The sequence below is a fragment of the Lagenorhynchus albirostris genome, chromosome 21 (assembly GCF_949774975.1).
Source record: "Lagenorhynchus albirostris chromosome 21, mLagAlb1.1, whole genome shotgun sequence".
Classification (NCBI taxonomy): domain Eukaryota; kingdom Metazoa; phylum Chordata; class Mammalia; order Artiodactyla; family Delphinidae; genus Lagenorhynchus; species Lagenorhynchus albirostris.
Genome location: NC_083115.1, coordinates 17,661,461 through 17,686,866, shown reverse-complemented (window position 1 = coordinate 17,686,866; position 25,406 = coordinate 17,661,461). Strand labels below are relative to the sequence as shown.

General features: G+C 35.1%; 2 protein-coding genes across 6 annotated transcripts in view; one reads left to right on the top strand and one right to left on the bottom strand.

Annotated features, from left to right (window-relative positions):
* The first annotated feature begins 2 nt into the window (after window positions 1-2).
* On the top strand, window positions 3-16,120 carry CNOT7 (CCR4-NOT transcription complex subunit 7). 2 transcript variants are annotated; one of them, XM_060136575.1, is made up of 7 exons: window positions 3-208; window positions 1,751-1,961; window positions 3,822-4,015; window positions 7,387-7,548; window positions 10,291-10,435; window positions 12,771-12,881; window positions 14,497-16,120. In XM_060136575.1, the coding sequence occupies exons 2-7, from the start codon at window positions 1,845-1,847 to the stop codon at window positions 14,623-14,625; spliced, it is 858 nt and encodes a 285-aa protein (XP_059992558.1). In that variant the 5' UTR covers window positions 3-208; window positions 1,751-1,844; the 3' UTR covers window positions 14,626-16,120. The 2 variants fall into 2 exon arrangements, with proteins under 2 accessions (XP_059992558.1, XP_059992560.1); XM_060136577.1 differs by lacking the exon at window positions 3-208 and adding an exon at window positions 998-1,032.
* The window catches only part of ZDHHC2 (zinc finger DHHC-type palmitoyltransferase 2), a 76,093-nt gene continuing 63,233 nt past the window's right edge, over window positions 12,547-25,406 (bottom strand). For 2 of the 4 annotated variants that reach the window (XM_060136571.1, XM_060136574.1), the window contains exons 13-18: window positions 20,128-22,783; window positions 19,561-19,748; window positions 18,945-19,114; window positions 17,961-18,049; window positions 14,452-14,567; window positions 12,547-13,247 (exon numbers count right to left, since the gene is read on the bottom strand). The gene's annotated coding sequence lies outside the window, so the exon portion shown is untranslated. The remainder of the gene's footprint in view (window positions 13,248-14,451; window positions 14,568-17,960; window positions 18,050-18,944; window positions 19,115-19,560; window positions 19,749-20,127; window positions 22,784-25,406) is intronic. The other 2 variants (XM_060136572.1, XM_060136573.1) reach the window with 2 other exon arrangements.

Below are 25,406 nucleotides of genomic sequence, written 5' to 3'. Positions count from 1 at the left end.
GTCATCATCTGGCGCCCCCGCCTGGACGTGCGAGAAGCGACGGCGCAGCGCGGTGCGGTGCAGCTCCGGCTCCCCTTTCCCCCTTGCCGGGCGAGAGGTGTCTATGGGGCACCCGCCGCCGCCGCCGTCGTTGCCGCCACCCCCGCCGCCGTTGGGTGCTGTCTCTATGGCGAGGAGGAGGAGGAGAAGTGCGAGCTCAGCGACACAAGTAGATCTTGCCACAGACTTGCGGGGGGAGGGGCGGGTTGGAGAAGTAGAAAGGGGGCGGGAATGACGAACCTAAGCGGGTGCGCGATGGCGCCAGCTGGAGTGCAGCTGGCTAAGGGCTGGGCGGCGGGTGGGGGGGGGAGGGTAACTGGGGCTGGGGGGTATGTCAACGGGGTGGCGCAGAGTGATGACGCGAAGGCTTTGTACCTGGTGCTTCGATGCTGTGGGGCGGAAATTGGGAGTGGAGGGCGGTGGCCTAGATCCTTAGCTTCTCGTATTCCTTCGCGCAGCGGTGCTTGGGAGTCCATCCGGCTCCGGTCAATGGTTATCAGTACCTTCGCTCTGGCTTTCTGCCAGGGAAGAGAGTTATCTGTGACTTGAGTGTGTCTGTACTGTCCTCGCGTTTCGTTGGGAACCCGCTGTTCGGAGATGCTACCTCCAGTAAAGAGAGGGGGCCTCTGATGCCTCTTCGGGGCTTCTGGAACTGTAGTAGAGAGAGGTGGAGGAAAGCAGTGTTCAACTACAGGGTCTTTCCACTGTGTGTGTGTGTTTGTGTTTAGCGAAGAGGGTTATAAAGGAAGGGGCCCTGGATCTTTCCACTGTGTGTGTGTGTGTGTGTGTGTGTTTAGCGAAGAGGGTTATAAAGGAAGGAGCCCCTGGATCTTTGGTTTCTGTTCTTAGAGCACTCGAGGTTACATTTGTGACTGCAGAGTTTAGAAGGGGCGGTCACAATTCCCTTTTTTACACTTTCTGTTATGATTTTTTTCAAAGTTGTGTGAAAAATGAAAGCGCATCTGGAATTTCCCTGCTCAAGAATCAATGTTGGTCTGTACTGCTCTCATTATATACCATGAAACCTGTGTTTAGGGACCAGAAACGTGACATGTGTGTTTGGTAACCAGGGAAAATGCTCTGGTTTTTAGGAAATTAGAAAGAAAAAATTTGAAATGCAGACCCTCTATTGCTTTCTTTCTTTCTCCCATGCACAGTTACAGACATGGAAACAGTTTCTGTGGCTGTTACTTATTGCAGAAAGAACTTTTTTTTTTTAATTGGTTTACTTTTGGCCCCTCCAATCTGACTTGAATAAATTCCAGTAGATTTTGTAGTTAAATCAGACTTTGAATGTTCAGTTAATGAGGAATAAAAGTAAATACTATCTTTGCCCTAGTAACATCTGATCTGATCTTTTCACATGTGTATCAGCATGTCACTTTTCCTTTTTTTTCTGGAAAGGGATGTCTTTATAAAGTTTTATTCAGAGAGTGAGTTGAATTTATAGCAATTTTTAAGTAATGAAAAATTTTTAAAAATGATTAGTATGTACACAAAAAACACTTTTTACATAACATATTAGAACCAGGAAACCTGTGTTGTAGTCCTTTTTCTCCTACTGATTAGCTGTGTGACTTTAGACAAGTCACTTTCTAAACTTTGATTTTCTTATAAAGCAAGGACTGTGAATAGATAATCTCTTAGGTTTTTGTCAACTCAATTATTCTGTGATTCAGATTCTTCATATAGTTGTTTTTTATTTTGACAGGTACATAAATAAAGGATAAAGTATTTTACGAAACAAATCTTCAATCAAGTATAACATTTTGATGCTTGGCAGCTAGACTCCTTGTGCCCTCACTATGCCAGCAGCGACTGTAGATCATAGCCAAAGAATTTGTGAAGTTTGGGCTTGCAACCTGGATGAAGAGATGAAGAAAATTCGTCAAGTTATCCGAAAATATAATTACGTTGCTATGGTATGCCTATGAGCAAAATCCTTAAAATGCTTTTTATGAAAGAGGAAAGGGGATTTTAAACATCTTGAATTCAGCCCTTCTGGCTGATTTTTTTTAGTGATTAATTTAATTATAAAAAGAATTTTGTCAATGACCTCCAAATAAAGACCACCAAGAACACACCTGTAATATGACAAGTTGGGTTTCTTACTCATTGCACTGAGGGAAAATGCATTCTTAGAACCATGGGGCATTTGAGTAAGAGAGTGTTAGAAAGGACTTCTAGGATTTGTGCTTGTGGCAGGTGGTTTTAGGAAAGGAATAAGGAAGCAGGGCTTTGCTCTGAACTGGATGCTGTTAGTAAGCTCAGGTAATTCCATGATAGGGTATCTTATTGAGTCTCAACTAGAATGAGAGAAGACTGGAGTGGGGCTAAAGCCATAAAGAAGCAACAGTCACTCAGCCAAGATAGAAAGATGTTTGGTCATTTTTGTGGTTTGGACAAATGTCTGTGTTTTTGCGTATGTTCAGTCATGATTACAGACTGGCCTTGTCTGATGTTATAGTGTGAAACTGTTTATATTCAGCAGAAGAATGCTAGGACCTAGCTGTGAATGCCAGGTCTGCTCCTAGCAACATTAAGGCCTAATATTAATACCAGATGGAACTCCTGAATGTCTTTCTCAAACAAAAAAATTCACATTTCCCAGTGAAGCATTGTTGATCTGCAGTTTTTTGTTTGTTTTTTAATTACCAGTGGAGTTCCGTGGACACACTGTACTGTTAAGCATTTCTACTTTTGCACATACTGTTCAATCTGCTTAGCTTGTCTATTCAGTTAATTATTTTGCTTCTTTACTATTGTGTTTTGGCTTCTCTACTGTTTTCTAGATTATTAGCTTCGAGAAGTAAGAGATTAGTGTCTTAATCATCCTTTCTTCCCTGACACCTAGCGTAACACATAGCGTCCAATAAAGTGGTTGTTGAGTTGCACTGAATTTAGAAAAGTTTTAATTTCTTTACTGCTTCATATGAGTTGGTATTTAGATTTTGTTCTTAGTTTCCTAATTTGAATTTTAACACTAAACTGATATATTATTTTCTTAGTATATTTAATACAAATAAATTAATACTCTTTTTTTGGGAGGGGCAGGTTGATTGGTTAAAATATGAATATTTGAGTGTACATAGATAATGTCCTATTTAATAGATGTACTTACAATTAGAATGAAATTATTATTTTTTTCTAGTAGGAATTCATAGTGATCATTTCTTTCTCAGATGATAAGGAGTGACAGCATTAGAGATGTGTTTAACATTCTACAGGAATGAGTGGTGGCATGCAGTTTTTAGCAGTTTTTAAGGATGTGCTTTCTCTGGACTGTAGAGAGAGTACTGTTTTAGCCCAAGAAATTAGGAGGGTTTTGGTGTTTAGATAAACCTTACTTCAGAAAAGCAATCGGAAAGTATGGTGCATCTTCCATTCTTTTTAAACAGTTCTTCATTGGTTTTAACATTAGAATACTGTGAGCATAGTTTCACACACCGGTTGAGAAACATGAATTTGTGACTTTTTCTCCCTTCCTTGGGAATAGAGTACTCAGTTGCATTATTATGTGTATCTAATACATAGTAGTTTTTTACTAATATGATATTTAAAGTAAGAAGAAGTCGTTAAGTGTGCAGAGTTTTCTTTTATGGTTCTAAAAAGTAATGCTGTTCCTAGTTAAAAGGTACTTTGCAATTGAACGTGAATTGTGTAGAATATAATCTATAACAGCATTCTTTGACTTGTACCCCAAATTAATTATTTATTCTAGGAATATGTGGATTGTAGTTTCGACCATTTAGTAAATAATGAACCTTAAAACTATTTTACAGGACACCGAGTTTCCAGGTGTGGTTGCAAGACCCATTGGAGAATTCAGGAGCAATGCTGACTATCAGTACCAACTATTGCGGTGTAATGTGGACTTGTTGAAGATAATTCAGCTAGGATTGACATTTATGAATGAGCAAGGAGAATACCCTCCAGGAACTTCAACTTGGCAGTTTAATTTTAAATTTAATTTGACGTAAGTGGGAAATAAATTTAACCCAAACTTCTTTTTTTAGTTTAATTTTAGGAATTAATTTCCCTCAAGTATGACAAATGAAATTCTAACTGAATTTGGTGTCATTATCCTGGAAATATTTAAAACCTAAAATTTCAAAAGTTTACGTTTCTTTTTATCATGGGACAAAAAAATTAGGCTAAAGAAGACTTAAATGCAAATACTTTGAGTTTTAGAGATGTTATTTGAAAAGTATGACTGCCACTATTTTGAAATTTGGAAAACTGGGTATTGAAAATACTTCTTGATTGAAAAAATTATCTTACAACATTAATTTTGCTTTCAAACTTTGAGTGCAATTTGCAATATATATGTTTTTGTTGTAACAGTTATCCTTGTGAAGAGATTTTTATTACGGTCATACTCCAGTGTATGAGTAGATTACACGTCACAGGTGGTAAGATAGTTCTTGGAAACTTGGGTGCATTTTCCTTTTAAATCAATATATATTCTTAGGTCAGTCCACAAAACCTTTTGTAAGTTATATATGGGAGAAGTAATAGTATCTTTGAGCCTGGTGTTTCTTTTAGAAACAATTCAGAATCTGAATTCTAACTCAAGCCCTGGGTCAAAACCCAGTTTCTTTACTCACAATACTTCTATATCATTGGTACGAGTAGTCTTGATAGCTTAGGGAAGTTTCCAGTGTTTTGGGGTAAGGGCAGATTGTTTACAGACTGACTGTGAGATGGGGAAATGCTTAATACATTTTGAGTATATTACTATACTGCACTATCCTTCTATTTGACTGCCTCTGATTGTTTCATATGATCTAACATCCGATTTGAAAAACTGTAAAAGAAGCTGTAGGACAATTAATGGTAGTGCCACGTAAGAACTTCCATTCTCTGTAATGTGATACTTAGCATATAAGATCTAAAGAAAAGCAGGGCTGATGAATTCAGAGGGTAGTGTTGTCAATGATGCAATAGTATGGCTTCTAATTGCATTATGTTTAGCCTGACTCTTTGTTTTTACTCTGTTGAATTTAATAATATACGCTCCAGAACTTGGTAGAGGGTGAAAGGTACTCATCTCTATTAAAACTGATAATAACCATTTATATGTACTGTAGTTCCAAAAATTCCCTTTTATCCTTTTCCCAAAAGATAACCCTTTTTAAAATCAGTTCTTTACCATTTCATTTGTTCCATGTTACCTTTTTTCCAAGCTGATCATTAGAACATTGGTCTTTACTAAGATACTGCTGTGATCGCATTACGTGAGTAGGTGACCATTAAGTGTCTCAGTTTTGGTAAAGTTGACATTTTTCTTTTCTAGAAACATCCTTGTTCTAATAATAACTGCTTTATTATTACAATCTCTGAAAGACTTTTTTTCTTATACAGAGAGGGCTACTGTAGTTTTGCCACCATTCATACTAATGTTAATATCTTAATAGATGTTTAAGGATACAGTGAAAAATATTATTTAAGTAGAAAGGGTCAGTTGGAAGATAAAACCAGTTCTACCTAATGTGGAGAAAGAGCACCATGAATCTTGGATATTTTGAAGAAAGATGAAAATTGACTTTTTTATTGAGTGCCTAGAATGAATGTGTCAGCAGCTGTGCTAGGCCCCAGGGACATAGTGTTGGGGAATGTTGGTCATAGTCATTATAACTTAGTGTTTCTATAACTCTTCTGTCAGCTTTCTATTGCCAAAGTCCAATGTTTGGGAATTTGCTCTAAACTGAATTTGGAGTTGATATGTACATGAAAATTAAAGTATAATTTGATACTTGATCATAAAACACCAGAGGTACTCATCCAGGTCTCTCTCCTGGAGGCTGTGATTCATTAGGTCCAGGTGTGGGACTTGGGAATCCATATTGTTGCTAAGTTCTCTGAGCGATTGTTATCATTGGTCAGGTTTGGGAAATACTGACTTGAATAGTGCAGTACTCCTTGGTGATATAACATTGAACAAAACAGACAAAAATTATTGCCCTCTTCAAGCTTAAATTCTGATTGAGAGAGAGATAATAAACTACAATAAAAGTAAAGTGAACATATGGCCCAGAATAATGTGTGCCTGGAGAAAGAATCTGGTATGCCTTTGGTTGGTTATAATTGCTAAAGCATGTCTCTTAGCATTGGGGCATGATGAGTGAGATTCTACTTGTTTAAGGTACATATTTTAGTATAATAAGGACAGTAATATCTGTTGTGTAATGAAAAAACTTGGATTTATTCAGATACCCTTCTGTAACAAGGGTTTTCCAGGAAAATTTTCCAGGGAATTTTGACTTACAGTGATCGTTGTGGTTCCTCTCTGTTTTTAAATATTTCAGTTGCTAGTTTTGTTATTTTTCAAAGACATTTAATAGTAAATTGATTTCCAGAGAGTAGACCATAAGGATACTTTTTGGCCTAAGTGTAATGTTCCTTTTGGTTTTGTTTTATTAAAGCTTTTGTAGAATTTTTTTTTTTGCTAAGTGGTAAAAACCAGTATTCTCACAATTTTAAAAGTAAATAAAAGGAAACAACCAGTGGGCAATGCATGAAATACTTTTCATTTATTCTCAGGAACATACTTTCATTTTGATCACTTTTTTGATTTAATATAATGTTTTGGATACCTGTGTGTTTGTGCTTAGAAATTAGAGATGGCTTTCTTTTTGGCTTAAGTAAAATCTTGAAAAATTGGTTTATATTTAGATTTCCTGGCTTGATTTTTGGGAGGTAATCTTCTAGGAGTAAGGTTGTTAGAAGAAGAAATTAATGCTATTCTAGCAGAGCCCTTCATTTTAAACAGTTTACTGCTTATTAGAGCTATTTGAAAGGCTCATCATTAGTGAGAGGAGGCATCTCCTTTTTCTTTAAGACGGAATGTGGTTTAACTCAGCCACAGCAGATGTTTTCTACTCAGTCTCTTTCCTGCTGAGAGCCCGGGAGATAGACACAGGCCTTCACCCCCGGGGGCTGCAGCTCCATTTGGCAGCATTAAAAGGGCTGCTGAGACTGAAAGCCCCCGATAAGAACACGTCTCTTACTTTGTGGTGGTAGCCACTGGTTAGAAGAAGACCCTTTGTTTCAAATCCAGTTAAATTTACTTAACTTGTGAAAGGCTAATGAAATTGATAGTAAAGATGAAAATCTCACCATTGGACTGTTGTGAATGATTACTTACCACATGAACATTTTTCTAAAATACTAAATGACCTTTGTACTTAAGTTGTATTTTCATTCCATATATGTGAAGCATTGGAATAAATGGGCCCAAGCCCATTCTCTCTCTTGATATTTCTGGCGCTGTAGTTGTAGATATAAGTGGGAGAAAAACAGTTTGAAGTATGGCACTTTTGAATGTTTTTCTTTTTCTTCTGCCAGGGAGGACATGTATGCCCAAGACTCTATAGAGCTACTAACAACATCTGGTATCCAGTTTAAAAAACATGAGGAGGAAGGAATTGAGACCCAGTACTTTGCAGAACTTCTTATGACATCAGGAGTAGTCCTCTGTGAAGGGGTCAAATGGTTATCATTTCATAGGTAAAAAGATTACATTGAAAATGGCATTTGTGTTATCATTTCCTGGCTGCTTCACACTTCACTTGGGTCACTGTGTCAGCAATTTCAGGCTTAGTTACAAAAAATTGGCTGCCATGTAGCAGTCTCCTAACTCTTGACAGGCTAATGTTGGTCTGCTTAAAGATGAATTTAATGATATGGGATCCATTTTGGACTAAGAGACAGTATTGCATGTGGAAAGAGCACAGGCTGGAAAAATAGACCTTGGTTTAAATTCAGCAGTGCCATTTGGAATCTTTGTTACCTAGGGTTATTTAACATTTCTAAGCCTTAGAATGAAAACATTTATTCATTTTTCAAAAAAGTTATTTATTATCTACCATATGCCAAGCACTGTGGTAAGATTCTAGGCATTAAGCTACGAACAAAATAGAGTAAAATCATTTCATGGAGTTCACATTCTGGTGGGAGTAGGCAGACAATTTTTTAAAATGATGAGATGTATATTGTGGTTTGTTAGATGGTGATTAAGTGCTATGGAAAAAAAATGGCAAAGAGAAAGCTAGGGGTGGGTCTCTGTGGTGGATTTTAATGTTTTTTTTTTTAATAGAGTGTCAGGAAGAAATCACTTAGAAGAATTATCTTACAGAATTGTTTTAATGGTCGATAATAACATATTTAAAGCATCTAGTAAAGTGCTTTACACACAGTAAATTCTCAATAAGTGGTAGTTTTAAATTCTTTCTTATCATAAAATAAAATCAGATTGTTGAAGAGAATTTCTGGAAAGGAAATTAATTCCATTTTGTAAATATAGACTTTTAGGTAAGAGAAAGAATTTTCTTATCTAAGTAAACTAAATTAAATTGGCAGCCCAGGGACTAATAGTGACCTTGGGAATTTTATTTGGCCTCTTGTTACCGTTTTAAAAATCACTGCATTTTGCATATATTAATGTTCTTATACTTGGTCCACTTCACACATTTAAAACAAAAAAAGAGTTTCTGCGTGCTTTAGAATTTCCAGTGCTGGCCTGTGTAATGAATGAGAATAGTGAAGGACTGTTCATACTGTCAGCTTCAATGCAGTACTAAGCAGTAATTTTTGAGTTGGAGTATTGAGCATACCAATTCCCACCTATCATCTTTTTTCTCTGTTCTCCATTTGAGCCTATACCTCAGGAGATGAGGCTTAAGTCTCTGGTAATTTCAGGAACGTTTTTTGAGTTCTTTTTTTTTTACTTTCCTGGTCATGAAGATACAAAAGAACTGGAAAGCATAGTCCTGTTTTTTTATTACTATGTATGACAGATTCTTTCTTTCAAAAAATACCCTGAGCAAATACCCTATGCTAGGTACTAGGATAAGATGAACGAAAACAGAAAGGGGTCATGTCTTCTTAGAGTTTAGAGTCTGGATTAGACTCTGATATATTTGAGTATTTGTCAAGATATGTTAAGATTTTATTCTACTAAATGTCATTAAATATTTTCTTCATATTCTAACCTATTTCTAGTAAATAAAGACTGGTTGAAGAAATTTATAAATCCTAAACTCTAATATGATCTTCGTTTTACTAGTATTGATGCTAAGCAAACATACTGACATATTTTAGGTAGACAGCAAAGTTAGTTACTTCCTTGTTAGCTACCAGAAATTTAAAGGTTTCTGCTGTTTATTGTTTATTCCTTGATATTCTTTAATGGTCTTCAATGTAAAAACATTTTTTTCTCTTTTTAAAGTAAGAAGTGAAATTCTAAACATTGAATAAAAATTTTATTTGTAATCTCCCCTGAAAGATATGTTAAATAGCATCTCTCATCATTTGAGTCCCAACTCTGTGCCATAAGGAAAAAAAATTAAGATGTGACACCTACCCTTTAAACGTGGAGAAAACAATACATGTGCTTTAAAGGGAAGTACAAGAAAACAGCTTGTCTGAGAAATCTGCGGGAGCTGAGCTCTTGAGGGAAGGCATCCTGTGGGAGGTCCTTAAAGGAAAGGTAGACAGGGAAAAGAAGGGGTGTGATTGTGGCATGGGAGTGTAGAGAAGTATTGATATAAAGCTGTGGAAAAGCCAAACAGTAGGGAGAGGAGGTGTTGATTTGAGTGTGGGAGTTGGTTTTTTATTTTCTAGATACTAGTTCTCAGCCTTTACTACCTTCGCTTCAAGGTTCAACATTACCATTAGTATCTCTTGGGGACTGACATAGGAACAAAATTTTGAGGGAAGAGAGTATCATTAATAAAATCACTTAAGGGAAGTGAAGATACTTTGTTAGGGAATTACCGTTTGGGTTTTTGAAGTGTATGACCTTGTTATGTAAATGATGGGAAGATATGAATTATTTTTGCCTTCCGAATGCCAGTTTTCCTGCATCATTTGACATTTTTGCCAAGTTTCCTTTCATCTTGATTTTTTGAGCTATCTGCTATGGACAGTTTGATACTCTTTAGAGAGTTCTCTATTCAAGGATTAGCAAAATAGTAGTTTAGTGACTACACGCTTAGGAGGGTGGTAGAGATCTCTGTATATTGGTATCCCTGAATGATGAAATGACACTGTAAAAGATGGCATTTTTTTCCCATTATAATTGTAAACATGTTTATTTTCTATTTTATTCTGTGTACTTTTTTCTGGTTCATTCTTTTTTTTTTTCCGCCTACAGTGTGACTCACTTAAAAGCTGTATCAGAAAAAAATTTATCTTTTCATTTCTGTGGTATTTATGGTCCCTCTTCTTTATTCTTTCACCCTTTTGTAGTGGTTATGACTTTGGCTACTTAATCAAAATCCTGACCAATTCTAACTTGCCTGAAGAAGAACTTGACTTTTTTGAGATCCTTCGATTGTTTTTTCCTGTCATTTATGATGTGAAGTACCTCATGAAGAGCTGCAAAAATCTCAAAGTAAGGCTTCGAATGTCTTTATCTGTAATCAGCACAGTATTCTTTCAGAATGGGTGACTGACTTACAAGGTGCTGGGTTGGGATATTGATTTAAACCCTATTTTTAAGTTTTATGTTAAATGTGGTTACATTATCTGATTATTTGATTCCTTTTTTGCATAAATAATAGTTGATAGGAAATCCTTTTTCAGAGCTTCAGTATAGATTGGCAGAATAAATTTTCAACAAGATTTAAACAGAAGATCAGATTTTTGTCATTGCTTGCCAGATTGAACATAAACTAGCACAGAATCTGAGCCTCTCAGGCACAGAAGTCCAAGTTCTCACTCTCTTGCAACACGCACATAATCTTTCCATGCAAGATAAAGTCTGAAGTGGCCAGCAATGTGCAGATATAGTCAGTTGTGTAGCAGAAAGAGTTTCTCCTTCAGCTTACCTTCATGAGAGATTATTTTCTTGGGTCTAGTCATAGGGTCATGTTACTAGGAGTAAATTACATAGCTAAAAGGGCTTTTTTTCCCTCCCCTGGCCCATAGATGTCAGCTTGTTAGTAGTAAGTGCTAGTGATTGGGTAGGTCCTGTCTAGACAGCAGCTTACATTCTGACACTGCTTACCATGTGTGTAATGATTTGTTACTTCTGAACATTAATTCTTTCAAAAAGAAAAGAAAGTGTCTTTATTAAGGAAAAAGTGCTCCTTTAGTCTTAGAATGAATTCATTACGGGGGTACAGACTCCTAAGGAATATAGTGGTTTTGTTTTTTCTGGTGTGTTTGTGTTTAAGCTGTAATTCAGGAAAAACGTTTATGTAAAGTGGTTGCTTCATAGAACTTACATCAAGGTTAATCAAGTTTTCTCCTCACCAGCTTTTTAGAAGTGCAAGGAAGGTTATACTTTTAGGAGATGGTAAAAACTTTAAGAGTTTTATGCAGAAAGAAATAATTTAGGAATTGAATAAGGAAACTTTGTTTTTGACAGATGAACTGATAATCATGAGAGTGGTCTTTTGTCCAAAGTTTGCTTGCCTCATTACAGGATATAGCATATAACCAGGGAAATTTTTAAGAAATATTACTTCACGTTTGTAGCACCAAAGAACAGCAGAATTCTGTGCAATTTGAAGAGACTACTGTGACTCAAGTGAACTTACAGTAGGTTATCCTCATTACCCTAGAAAGGGTACCCCCTGAAAGTATTGTGTGCTGAGAATCCAAGGTGTAAATGTTTTAATCTGGCTGTGGAAATCCTTTTTAAAATTGACATGTCTGTACAATGACAGTTTTGGGGAACAGAGAACCGAATTATTGTTCATTATGTGTATGTTGTTGAAAAATTTCTAAGCATATTAGGTATTCTGAATATGCCCCGAGTTAACGGCAGTGTTAAAATTTAGGTTAATGACAAAGGTACTTTTTAACCTATAGTCAGTGGTACTGAATAGCTCTCTATTCTGTTGCTCTCCTAAGCAGCTGCTAATGATACCTAATCCTTGTGCTGTTTTTAGCTCTGAAGCAGCTGCTGTGCAAAGCACTGTTTCAAGCTGTGTTGTAGAGAAGGGCTAGTTTGGTGGTAGAGGCCTTAACAATTCAGAGAAATTTGTGTGTGTCCTTGGTCCTGATGTTTCTTTACTTTCTCTCCTCCCATTTTCCCCCTCTTTATTCTCCTTCCCTCACTCCCTCTCCTTCTTTTCTTGTATTCTTTCTCTTCCTTTCTTTCAATCTCATTATCTTTTTTTTTTTAATCCTAGCAATATTTACATAGGGTGTTTAGCAGACCCTTCTAAGGAGTTGTATTCTTATAACAACATAACCTTTTTAAACTAACAAAACCATAGTTAAGCACTTAGTGAATTCTTATGGATTTAATTATAACAGCTTTGTTTTGTGCAAATTATTTAGATGAAACTATTTAGAGATAGATTGGTGTGAAGCTTAAGAAAATTTGAAGTAACTGCCTACAGTCAGTTTTATAATAATTGATGGATGATAGAGGGACTGGATGTACTTGGCAAATGTTACCCGGTGTACCTGTTACCTTATATATGATCTGCTTCCCCCATATCTTTAGGAAAGTTATTTGCCTGCCACATGCCTTAAAGAGTATGATGAAGATAAATTTTCCCAATTAGGATCTCATTTATTAAATTATAAACATCTCCCCCATTCAACAAATACATCAGTAATTCACATTCTCTGTTTTTTTGCTGATCTTCATAAGGTCCGTCTTTACATACTGAAGTTCATTTCTATTTTGGTCATTGTCTAAGTTATGTAATTTGTGAATTCGAGTGTTGCAATGTTTCTTTCTTTTGACAAGCCATTTTTCTTTCTTGTAGGGTGGTTTACAGGAAGTTGCTGAACAGTTAGAGCTGGAACGGATAGGACCACAGCATCAGGCAGGATCTGACTCATTGCTCACAGGAATGGCCTTTTTCAAAATGAGAGAAGTATGGAGACATCAGTGCATTTTTCTCAGTTGGTGGTTAGGTTGAGAACATTAAAATCTAATGGCAAAAGTTTTGGGGCAATAAGTACATATTAAGTGAAGTATATAATTATAAGTACCATATAAGTCATACTCACTACACTTGAATGAAAGTAATCAAAAGTCATCATAAGTCATCTTGAAATGTAGTTCAGAAGGCAATGAAAAAAATAAGTTCTTTGTAGAATAAAAAGTCATGTAGGTCCAACCATATTATTTTTTAGGTGAGGAAGCTGAGGCCAGATGCAGGTAGCCTTTATCCAAGGTCATACACATTACTAACGGGAGAACTCCAGAGGACTTTCTGTTGGCCACATCAGTGTTGCTTCTGTCAAGTCAAGGAATCCATATGTTAAGTTTTCCCTGGCATTGGCTTCTCTTAGGTATTAAACTGCTGCTGAAACTACTATTTGCTCTTACCATTCTTCAGTTCTTTGAGGATTTACAGAGTAGGACTCATGCTTTTTAGTAGATTCTTACAAAGAGGTTTTGAATTCTAAAGGGGTTAAATCTGAAATAGTTAAATCAAAAACCATGCTGGGCAGACACTCCTTAACTGGCAAAAGACAGAGATAAGTTCTTCAAATATAAAGAAGTTAGGTATGGAAGAATGAAATTTAATGAACCCAAGTCTACTCTTAGGTTAAGTGACAGGTATACTTCATTGTAGCTAAATGCAAAGAAAAGAAAGCCAGTTGTGCAAAAACAAAACAGAATGGACTTTTTTGCTTACAAAAGAGTTTTCCTTCTTGCAAAATATTCACTGTAGAATTCTTTTGAGTATATCCTCTTAGACATTAAAGAAATGACTGAGAATACTTCTGGGGATTTAAAACTTTTTGTAGAAATGTATTAATAATACATACAATAGAAAGCATATAGCTATTTTGCCAAGTGGTATTGATTCAGAAGTGATTTGGACTGTTCATGACAAGTAAATATTTTGTTTTGTACTTCTTCCCAGTGCTTCATTAGAGAATTAAGACAACGTTTTGAGTTCTCAGTTTTGCATTTAAAAATGCCTTTATGGTTCAGTTAATGGTAGATTCTCTGCTACTAATTCGTTATCTTTATTTTTCTTGGCTTTATTAAGGATAATAACCTAATCTGAATGTTCAGGGTTTGCTGTCCAGACATGTTTGGGGTTTGATTGTTTTTAGCCAACTTAGCCTTGCACATAGACTCAAGGCTACTTATAAACCTAAACTTCCCCTCCCCTGCCCATTACTGGCTATTTTTATTCATTCTCATGATTAAGTATTATTAAATTAATGGAATAAAAATGCCTGCCATTTTTCCGTTACAAATTCTCAAAAATGGTCTGAGTGTTAATAGGAAAGGCGTTGTGTTTATACATTTTTTTGGTAGTCTTTTTCTTTGGTTTCTTTTGAGCTCTGTACTTCTTGAGAAAGTCAGTCTTATACGTTTAATTTAAATGTGTGGCTTCAGAGGAGCACCATAGAAAAGAGCTGTCATTATAGTTAATGAACAGTCAGTACTTACATTGCTGAAATATAAATTACCAGTGGTACCTTTTGGTTAAAATTATCTTTTTTTCTTCCAAAATTCCTTTTTAGATGTTCTTTGAAGATCATATTGATGATGCCAAATATTGTGGTCATTTGTATGGCCTTGGTTCTGGTTCATCCTATGTACAGAATGGCACAGGGAATGCATATGAAGAGGAAGCCAACAAGCAGTCATGACATGAAATAGTTCTTTTATTTTATTTGAGCTACGCACATGCTTGTATATAGGTTTTATCTCTGGTTGAATCCCTTGAACAATAGACATTACTTTTTTTTCTCTCATAGCTCATTTTATTTTCTGCCTTTCAGTACTAAGTATGACCATTCCTATCTCAGATCTTAATAAATAGAAAAGCATTCAGGTTAAATCTGGCCTTAATATACTTGTTAGTAGGCGTGTGTGACAGAGTGGGGAAAGCTATTCAGTACATCATATTGAATACTTTGATCAACATTACTTGAGCTTGGTTTTTTTCCCTTTCCTAAATTAACTAGCACTGACTGTAATTTATTTCCCTGTTTCATGTCTCCCTTCCATTCTGCAGGAGTTTTAGCTATTTGAGATTGTGGACCATCAATTTTGCACTTTAGAGAGTGATTCTGACTCAAATCCTCTGTTTTATCAGCAGTTTTGGCTTTTCTTGCTCTTAGCTGGAAAAATGACCATCTGCCAACTTTATACAGTATTTACTTGCTTTTGACCCACAGAATATAGAACATGCATTGTGCAAATGGTTGATTCAGCAAGACTACAAAAAAAAAAAGACAAAAAAACTACTGAGGAGCTTAGTAACTGCTGTTTCTGTATGTAGTACTTAATCTCCCAAGCACATCTAGTGTCTGTCAGTTTCTAATTGGCATGTGTAGGCTGCTCTGTGACTGAAGAATTTTTCAAACCAGCTTTACACCCTTCAGGAAAAATCCTTTGTGATTGGATGTTTAGTGTCTGCCCGGAAACTGGTATCCAAGATGTTGAAGCTGCGGTTATTTTATGATAGCACACTTCCCTTGATCTGCTTCTTTTTATTCCATCGCTATTTACCCTTATTTTTAATTTTTAAAAATTTTATAGCCATACCTAATGATGCTCTTGCTTTGTTGATTATACAAATCAATTTCATTAAAATCCAAAGATTGCAAGTCTTTAGGTATATTTTGTACCAGATTAAATTAGAAGACAAAAAATTTGTGCTTTCATAGTTGCTACAAAGATAAATAATGGAGAGATTTGGTGCAAAACAACAAAATACAAAAAATATAAATTATATACAGTGTAGCTAATAAAATTACCTGAGGAGTGTAATGCTTGTTTATTTTTTTGTGTATATCTTTGCAATCTATTTTATATATATTGACAAAAGAGACTGTGAAATATTTCGCCATGCAGAATATGTGACCAGATCAGAGCATGTGTAGGAAGACACTTTGGTAATCATTAACTCTGCCCGGAAATGATGGACTACAAGTTATGATGTGTGTTATCTGCACTTCAATCAGTAGTAGTAGCAAATCTCCAAATGTTAGCCACATTGGTTTGTTTCCCTTGTACATTCTTTATTCATGATACTTCAATGCTGTAACTGGGTGGTCCTTTTTAAACAAAACATTTGTGAAACAGAGGGATTGTTTTTAAAGCTTTTGTAAATAAAGGCTTCAGAAATGTTTTCTTATATATGTTGATGACTAGTAATTTTGTTTCAGAAATATTTGGGGGCTATTGTGGGGTTTTTTTTTTTAATTTGGGCAACTGAACATAACTCAGTAACTTCATTAACTAGATGATTTTTAATCTCTTAATTGAAAAAATCAACCTGAGCCTTCTACATTTCAACAGTGTTGGCTTATTTTTTAATGCATACCTCAACTAGATGTTAAGACTGGACTTCTGTCTCCCCATTTATTCTGAAAGATGTACAAAGTAAATGCATTTGGTATAACTTACTGTGGCTTCTTTTAAAGTCAACACAAATTAGCAGCTATCTAATTGGTTTCTTTTTCTTTTGATCTTTTATAAAGATTGCCTTTTAAATAGCCATGTAGTTGCTGAATTTCAGTTTGTAGTTGCTGAATTTCAGAGTTTGTATCAATTTTTTGGTTTTGGTTTCTGTCTCCAAGAACTAATATATTTTATAACTTCTAAAAGAGGAACATTATAACCTTTACTAAACCTAGCTTTTGGATAAAAGATATTCGATCATTTTTTCATGTTCCTAAGCCATTAATTCTGGACTTAACCATATTCTGTTAAATCTACTAGAGCAAGAATCAGCAAACTATGGCCTACTGATCAGAACCAGCCTGCTGCCTGTATTTTGTATGGCCAGTGACATGAGAATGGATTTTACAGTTTTTAAATGGTTGGGGGGAAAAAAAAGAGCATTTCCTGACATGTGAAAATTATGAAATTTAACATTTAGTGTCCATAAATAAAGTTTTATTGGATTGCAGCCACAACATTTATGTACTGTCTATGGCTATCTTTGCACTACAATGGGAAAGTTGAGTAGCTGCTATAGAAACTGCCTATGGCATTCTCATCATTTCATGACCCGACAGCAGTTGTGCCATGTATATCTCTGAACCACAACATTTTATTATTTGTTTATATTACCAATTCATACCCACTATGTCAAAACAAGAAAAGTGCACTTTGGTGTGCTTTTTAAGGCACATCGGAGTGTGAATTATATTATCAAATTTTAATAAACTGTGACACTGTAACTGTGCTAAAAAAAAATACAACGTATGTTGATATAACCAGACTAAGCCCTCATCACAATATTCCCAACTCATGGGAAAGCAACAGGAGAATTAGCAATTTTAAAATGGAGTATCTCATCACAGCATAATTTCATAAAAATATTCATATTCATAAAAATAAAAAATGAAAATAAGCCTGCAGCCAAAGTATGTTTACAAGTGGCCCATTTGTTAGCCAAGCAAAGCTGTTTACTGATGGTGAGTTATGTATCATGTCTGAATGCAGTAGCCCAAAGAATGTATCTAGAGAAAACTTAAGCTTTGTGTACAGCTTTCTGATGAGAACAGTTGCTTGAAGAGTGGGGCACATCAGCAGTTAATTATGGAACAAGACAAATGATTGTTTTTCTTTGGCTCTTAATGAGTCAGATGTTATCAGTACTGCCAGCTGTTCTTTACTTTTGAGAAACCAGTGCTGAGTTTGAGTAAAGAAGAACCAACTACAGGTAAGAATATTTTCAAAGAAGTTGAGAAACCACTAAGTACAACCTGAAGTGGAATCTACAAGGATGTGATATAATTGATGGTGGTAAAAGTATGCATGGAGCAGGAAAAAGTTTAATTGATCAAATTTTAAAACTTGTGGAAATGTAAGGTGTTTGGTTTGGTGGGGACCCATTTCACTTGTGTCATACACCTTTGTTTTTTTTTCCTAACAAGAATTAACATTGTTTACTGATAGCTGGTGTCTTATACCACTGCAAAGACCATGTAGAAAGAGCATAAGCCAAAAAAAAAAAAAAAAAACATACCTGAAGTATACATCTGTATACAGACTGTCCTTCTGTTGATTCTTTCTAGCCATTTACTCCAGGGCTCATCCATATTCTCTACTTCTTGCCTGAGTATATTTTTTTAAAGAACTTTAAAACATGTTTGTTTTAGTGTATAATCTAGGTTTATTATACACTAGTGTATAGTCAAGGGTAGTCAAGTCAAGTCTAGTGTATAATCAAGGTTGCTTTTTTAAAACATTCAACTTTCACATTATAAATGATTAGGGCATTTAAGATACTTTCAATACTAGGCTTTAGGGCCTATACATACTGACAGAAAAAGAAACAAACCTAAATTCTGACAATAGTCTTAGTTTCAGCTGAATAAAAAAACAACAGAACTGAAGCTTTCCATGGTAACAGTTCTTTAATTCAGCATCAACAGAACTCTACTTTGGGGCATTATGTTTTTTTCTTAATTTGATTAAGCACCTTTATCTGTCAAACAAGAAACATTAAGTATTAAATTCAGGTCAGGATTGAACTCCTTACATTGTTAAATCTTCCCTAGAAGATGCAACAAAAATCAGTTTGTTTTCATGAATCATAAAATAATATGTCCCTTCTGAGCAATAAGGAGCTGCTTTAGCATAAACCAGAGCTTAAAGTCACTTATCAAAAGGCCCCCTTTGGTTTAATTGGTACTCAGAAATAAGTAAACACAAAAGATGAATAACATTAACACATTTTCCCCCCAACTGTAAACTAACAGTACAGAAATACTGAATATTGGCTATATGAACAGTAACATCAAAGATCTACGTTTGGGCGTTGTCACCATTTTGTTTTTGCTGTCACTCTTTTGCAGTGAGAGGGCTTCAAGAGATTTAAAGTTGTCTTTATTGACATTGGCCAGACTTTCATTTGACCTTTTTGTTGGTAAAGAACAATTCAAGGGTGCTAGAGACTGAGCTCTTAATAACCTAGACTGCATCATGGACAAGCATCCTCTTTACTTACATCCTTTTTTTTGGAAGATGGAAAAAACATCCTATTTCAGAGCCTCCTGCTATACTGAACATCGTGCTGGGAGATACTTCATAGTTTGTGATCCACAGGAGTTCCTTTGAAACAAGCCTACTTGAACTCATCCCTTCAGTGATGTCCACTTGATACAAATCGGGACACTACTGTAAAAGAATAACAAATCCATCACGGCAAAGACAAAAGGAAGGGTGCACGGTTTGGACCATTATAAAGTCTAACACAGTTGCCTGTGTTCTGTAACAAAGTAAGATATTTTGGTAGTAAATTCTAAATCTAGTGGAGGAAGAGATTGCTCAGTTTTAAAATCAAGACTTCTCTAATGTTGGAATGTATTTAATGTTTTTAGTAAGTGACATGATCAAATTGCTAAAGTTTTAATAAACGTTAGAATCTATGAATTTTTACCAAGGTAAAAAAATTCTGGTGGTGTCTTTGTAAAAGAGTAACAAATCCTTGAGGTGTGTAACACAATTTGCTTCCACAGGTGAGAGGAAATACTTCTAAGTTGGCTAAGTATGTGGAAAAGGAGTGCAGGCTGTTAAAAAACATTTGGGGTTACTTAGAACAGTTTTCCACAGAAGGATCTTACCCAGAGATGTATGTTACTAGCGAAAATCCATTGTTGAAATGCATCACTTCAGATAAAATGTTAGCAGATCAGAACTTGTAGTCTGTGGAAGGGGGATGGTCGTACTGGAGGATACCTTCATCACGGTTTACAGTGTAAGTGGATTTGCGTTTAAGTTTTATGAGGTTAGAATATACGTGGTGGCTTTTCTAAAAAAAAATTCATAATAGTATCAGAACTATCACTTTTACAGGTAAATATCTGACAATAAGTGTGTACCACAGTATACAGTAAGAATCAGCCCAGCAGGTTTACATGTACTATTGCAAAATAGGGAAAATTTGCTAGTTTATAATATAAGGGAGTAGCAGCTTTTTCACAGGTTTTCTTGAAGCATGAATCACGTTTCTAGCTTAATTTTTTATGAACATGGTTTATAAGACCTTTGTGTATGATTTTCCCAGTGAAGATGGTTTTTTGTCAAACATATGCCATATTTCCAACAGTTATCTATTGATTACAGCACACTCAAATGTTAGTCTTTTTCTAATTGTCCTCAGACTCCTTTAACTACGAATGAGCAATCACCTCATCCTGTCATCCACTTCATCTCCAAAGACCTATGTTATAACCAGGTTGTAGACATGAATCTTGCCTGCAGGAGCTCTGGTAGATGATTAGGAAAAGTATATCTTTAAAGCAACTTAGATTGTTAGTGCAAAGGCAATTTCATATAGACAGCTAACAAAGGTGATCAACCAGACTTTATTATGGTATAACAGGAGGGAATTCATAGATAAGCACTTACTTGAATGTCTCATCATTGTATTCAGATGCAGTTTTTTTCTCTTTGAAAAAAACAAATCTTTCACTGCACAATGGCAAATAGCTAATGTATATGAAGCATTTGTACAACATTTTTAAATGAAAAAATTCTTAAATATTGATACCTATATGATATAATCTCTAAAAACAGGAAAAATCAAAATTATCATTTAATGGACTGTCAGGACATACTTCAAGGGTCTTCAAGTTTGAGTTAAGCAATTAAATTTTTTAAAGCAAAGTGTTTAAAGTGTTTTTAAGGTACATTTTATAAATATATACAAAACGTAGGTCTATTTGATGCTCTGTTCACTCAGATAAAATTTATACTGCAAATCTAATGATATGCCATCATCTCCAAAAATTATAACCCCTTAGAGTTAAAAACAAAACTAAACAAAAAACATTTTAAAGATTAGTCACTGTATGAAACCAAAAAGGGAACCATTACAACTTAATGAAAAAAACTTTATTTTGAAAAATGTTTTCATCTGATTCTAATGTATATTGACTTATGGATTTGAATAATTACATGAAAGAGCTAAAGGGAGGGGGGAAAATTAACAGTACTCTAGCAAGGTAAAGAATAAAAATCCCTCTTTTTCCCCTAATTTCTAGTTTGACAGGAGGGGGTCACCCAACAGAATCCTGTCCGTAAAAACAGCTCTAGTACTGTGCTTTGAAAAACATCTGGCTGCATATAATTCTTAATACATTATGTGATGCTCTTGCCCTTAAGACTTCTAACAGGAGCTATAGGTTCCAACCTGGCACTTCAGGTAATGAAAACGATGACCAAACAATGCTTTAGGATAAAAGGAAGAATGTATCATATCTTCCGAGTTTTCTTGAAGTAGATTGTCAGATCAAAATCTTTAGTTTAAAAAAAAAAAAAACCTGAAAAAGACCACCATCCTATTGCTCAAAGAATTGCACTCAAATGATTTATAAAATGGACTGGGCTGACACTGGTTCTTTTATGAAGTCATTTAATATAAAACTTCATATTTTTAGTAAGGATGAGCAACTGCAAAGATCTGTTACTCCATTATCCTCTGGTCTTCTAGTCTACTTTGTGTTGAATTTATCTAATTCAGATTTTGAAAACTTTAATACCATTTTCTCTTTGTTTAAATACCAGTTCCTTAGCTGTGTAGTCTTAAAGGGTAATCTGCTTTAAATTCTCAAAATCAGTACCAAAAAAATGTATACAGCGTATTCTAATTGCTAACATTTACAAAACTTGCACTCCATCAAATTAAAAAAGAATAAGACTCTTTAATAGTGCATAGAAGGCACAAGAGCTTCTTAGTATATTTACTGAAGCCGAACATTTTGGCATCAACAAACACACCACTGTAGTTTATCTTAAACTCAGTTTCCAAACAGCACACCATTCAGTTCCTGTGGGACTAAATTTCCAAAAGGATATGACTTTTGTTTGATGATTTGCATAATTTAATCTTAACAGGTATTTGAGGACCTATGTAGTTTAACTGTCATACTTCTGATGAGAGGAAAAAGAAATAATATAGATGTCAATGAAGGATTAATTCATTGGCCCATCAGGGATTCTTAACAAAAATTCAATGTTTGCTATGTTCAATAGAATAACCTAAAAAGAGACTTTTAAAAGCTAAACCAGCAAAAGAATATCATAAACCAATCTTCATAATTGTTATTATAGACTTTCCCCCATTTTCAGATAATTAAAATAAATGAAAAATATATTTCTGATGTAATAGAAATGTATTAATTCTGACAAAGATTTTCCAGCCAGTTGAGCTCAAGCTTCAATGATCACTTCTTTTCCAGCAGGGAACAAAGGCTAGAATTAAAGTCTGGCAAAAAAAAAAAAAAAAGGATGGTCATCTTCAACTGCAGGCCACTTGAAATTTGTAATGATTCATAGTTTTTACAGTTCATGCAGCCTAAGGCTAGATTCACATCAGAGGGAGTAAACAAGTCTCATCTGCTACCTCCACCTTCTCGTAGGTAACAGGTTTTACGAATAAAGCTTATCATTATAATGTTACGTGAAATCTTTTAAATCTCAGTATCTTAATAGTCTCAATTTTCTGAATCAGAAAATCAGAGGATCAGTGGGTTTTTTATGTGGTAAGTTGTGCTCCCCAAATATCTGGGTGAAAACTGGCCCATGACTTTATTCCAAGTTTTTATGATAGAAGATATTTTTGTCCTTGATTCATAAACCATAACTACTTTTAATGTTTAAGAGGAATCTGTGTTAGCTGAAACAATCTGTACACTGGAGTAAAAATGTGTTATGTTTTAAGCAACAGCTTGGAGAGAAACGGTCAATTCACATTCTGCATATCCAGCCAGAGGGGGTGGGAACAGCTAGTTAGTGGTGCCTTCCTGCGGGAAGCCTCTTCCATCCATCGACAGCACTGATTACCTTGGGATGAAACAGAAAACATGAAACTCTCGTGTTAACTCTAAAAATACAAGCAAACAAAAAATGAACCAACTCATTCATTGTTGCAATAACATCCCTTGTTCAAAATTAAATGTTTTCTATACTAGAAGGCTCATCAGATGAGTTCTTGAATATAGACAGAACTTTACATCAATTCTCAAACTATAATACACACATACAAGAGAAGAGGATCTTGTTAAAATGCAGAAAATACAGATTCTGATTCAGTAAGTCTAGGGTAAGGTCCACAATTCTGCATTTCTGTTAAGCTCCAGGTGATGTCAATACTGCTGGTTTGGGGCCCCAGTTTGAGCCACAGGGTTCTATGTTCTTAGTTCTGAATTTGTCTGAGGCCAACAGGAGTATACAAGTGACAAGTGAGTTGTGAGGGGATTTAGGGAAGTAATTCTGAAATACCATGTGCATAGAATCACAGCATTTTGAAGTTTCTATTGTGTAAGAGTGAAGGTTGGGCAGGCTAAGTTTAACCTATACTTTAGCACTATTATGGATTTAGGCACATTTCACTGTGTGGAAACTATACTGAACCAAGAAATATTTTATAAAAAGGTCACAGGTCATTTACTAATGTAATTGAAAAAGGAGAAGAGATATCATTTAGTAATATAATCAAATTAGGTGTATCAATATCAGATAATATTGTTCAGGTTAAATGTGTATTGAATGAATTGCAAGTCTGAGGTATAAAGCAGGAAAAACTTTAAAAAACTATTTTGACTATCAGCTACCTTAGGAAAATTCAATTTTTTAAGGAACTTTTCACTGGTATGTCAACAGAATGAAAAACATTACATCAGAAAACACTTTTTTTTTTCTTTTACGTCAACGCAGTTGATTCATGCTACAATTGGGTTTTTATGACCACTACTGTCATATATTTAAGTGTAATAACATCAACTTTCTGTGAGATATTAAATGTCAATGATGTTATTTTATCGCCCATTTACCAACTGTTTATTTAGAACCTACTATGTGTCTGGCACTGCAAAGGGTCGAGAATAATGATGAACAAACACAACACTGATCTTGTCAAAATACTGGGAAATCTACCGGATTTACACACAAAGTTACGTTACTATGTAAGCTTATAAAATATTTCACACAGATAACCTCACATACAATGGTAATTATAACTAATTCAACGTACTAAAAAAAATCCTGTGAAACTTTGTATGCTTTACAGAACTATGTTCTGTAAAATACTTTGCTTGTGGTATTAGCTAATGATTCATATTTATATGATCAGTTATATTTTAAGAATTATTTCCAGAAATTTACACTGTATTCACTAATTAACCAAATTAAGAACATTAAATTCTCACGATCCTAACCATAGTTACAATCAATCTGATCTACTATACCATCATATAGAGTAATCTAAAACCAAAACACTGGCCAAATGGCACACAGAATTACATGGCTATTCATCAAAACCAAAACCAAGTAAAATAAAAACCAGATATCCATGAACTACTTCGACACAATTTTGTTTTAGGTGCTACTCTCTTGCTAGGTCACAGTTTTATAAGTAGAGAGTTATCTTGATAATTTCAATGTTCAATTCTTCATATATTTTTTTAATTTTTAAAAATTTTATTGAAGTACAGTTGATTTACAATGTTGTATTAATTTCTGCTGTACATCAAAGTGATTCAGTTATACATATATACATATATTCTTTTTCATATTCTTTTCCATTCTGGTTTATCAAGGCTATTGAATATAGTTCCCTGTGCTATACAGCAGGACCTTGTTGTTTATCTATCCTATATATAATAGTTTGCAACTGCTAATCCCAAACTCCCAATCCTTTTCCCTTCCACCACCCTCCCCCTTGACAACCACAAGTCCAATTCTTCATATTGTTTACTGTAACAGTACACATAGTTGTTTGATTTGTTAAGATGTTTATGGCTTTGTTCCAAAGGGGCTCCTTATTGTAGCTTTTTATTGACCGCAGCCTTATAAATAGATTTCACTTTAAGGAAACTAATTTGGAACTACAGGTTTAAAAAAATTACGGGTTAAAGAAAATGACTTGGAACACCTAGTATTTTAAGGATGACACATGCTCTGGGGTCCTACTGTGACCAAAAATAGGGGTGGCAGAGATTTGTGCTAACAAGATATAATTATCTTGTATTTAGACCCAGTGAGATTCAACTAATGGGTGGTCAAGAATAAGACCACTGGATATCCTGAAGGAAAGAAAAAAAAAATTGCATGATCCTATGAAATGACAAGACAATTGTCATGTAAAATTCAATATTTTAGGATCAATCTTTGCTATTTAATGCATTACTGTAAAAATGAATTTTGTTCAACTTATATTTTATCAAGTTAACCTAAGTACTAGCTAACATTCAAGCTAAATCCATGTCCAGAGGTCTCCAGCATGACTGATGCAATCCCAAGGGTCAGCTAAGACATCTTGTATTTGAGTCACTCATAAGTAAATGTTGGGACTTCCCTGGTGGTGCGGTGGTTGAGAATCCGCCTGCCAATGCAGGTGACCTGGGTTCGAGCCCCGGTCCGGGAGGATCCCACATGCTGCGGAGCAACTAGGCCTGTGCGCCACAAC

Coding starts and splice junctions, on each gene's coding strand:
- CNOT7 (XM_060136575.1), top strand. CDS start 1,845: ATGCCAGCAGCGACTGTAGATCATAGCCAAAGAATTTGTGAAGTTTGG. Junction 4,016..7,386: donor AATTTTAAATTTAATTTGAC/GTAAGTGGGAAA, acceptor TTCTTCTGCCAG/GGAGGACATGTATGCCCAAG. Junction 12,882..14,496: donor CCTTTTTCAAAATGAGAGAA/GTATGGAGACAT, acceptor ATTCCTTTTTAG/ATGTTCTTTGAAGATCATAT.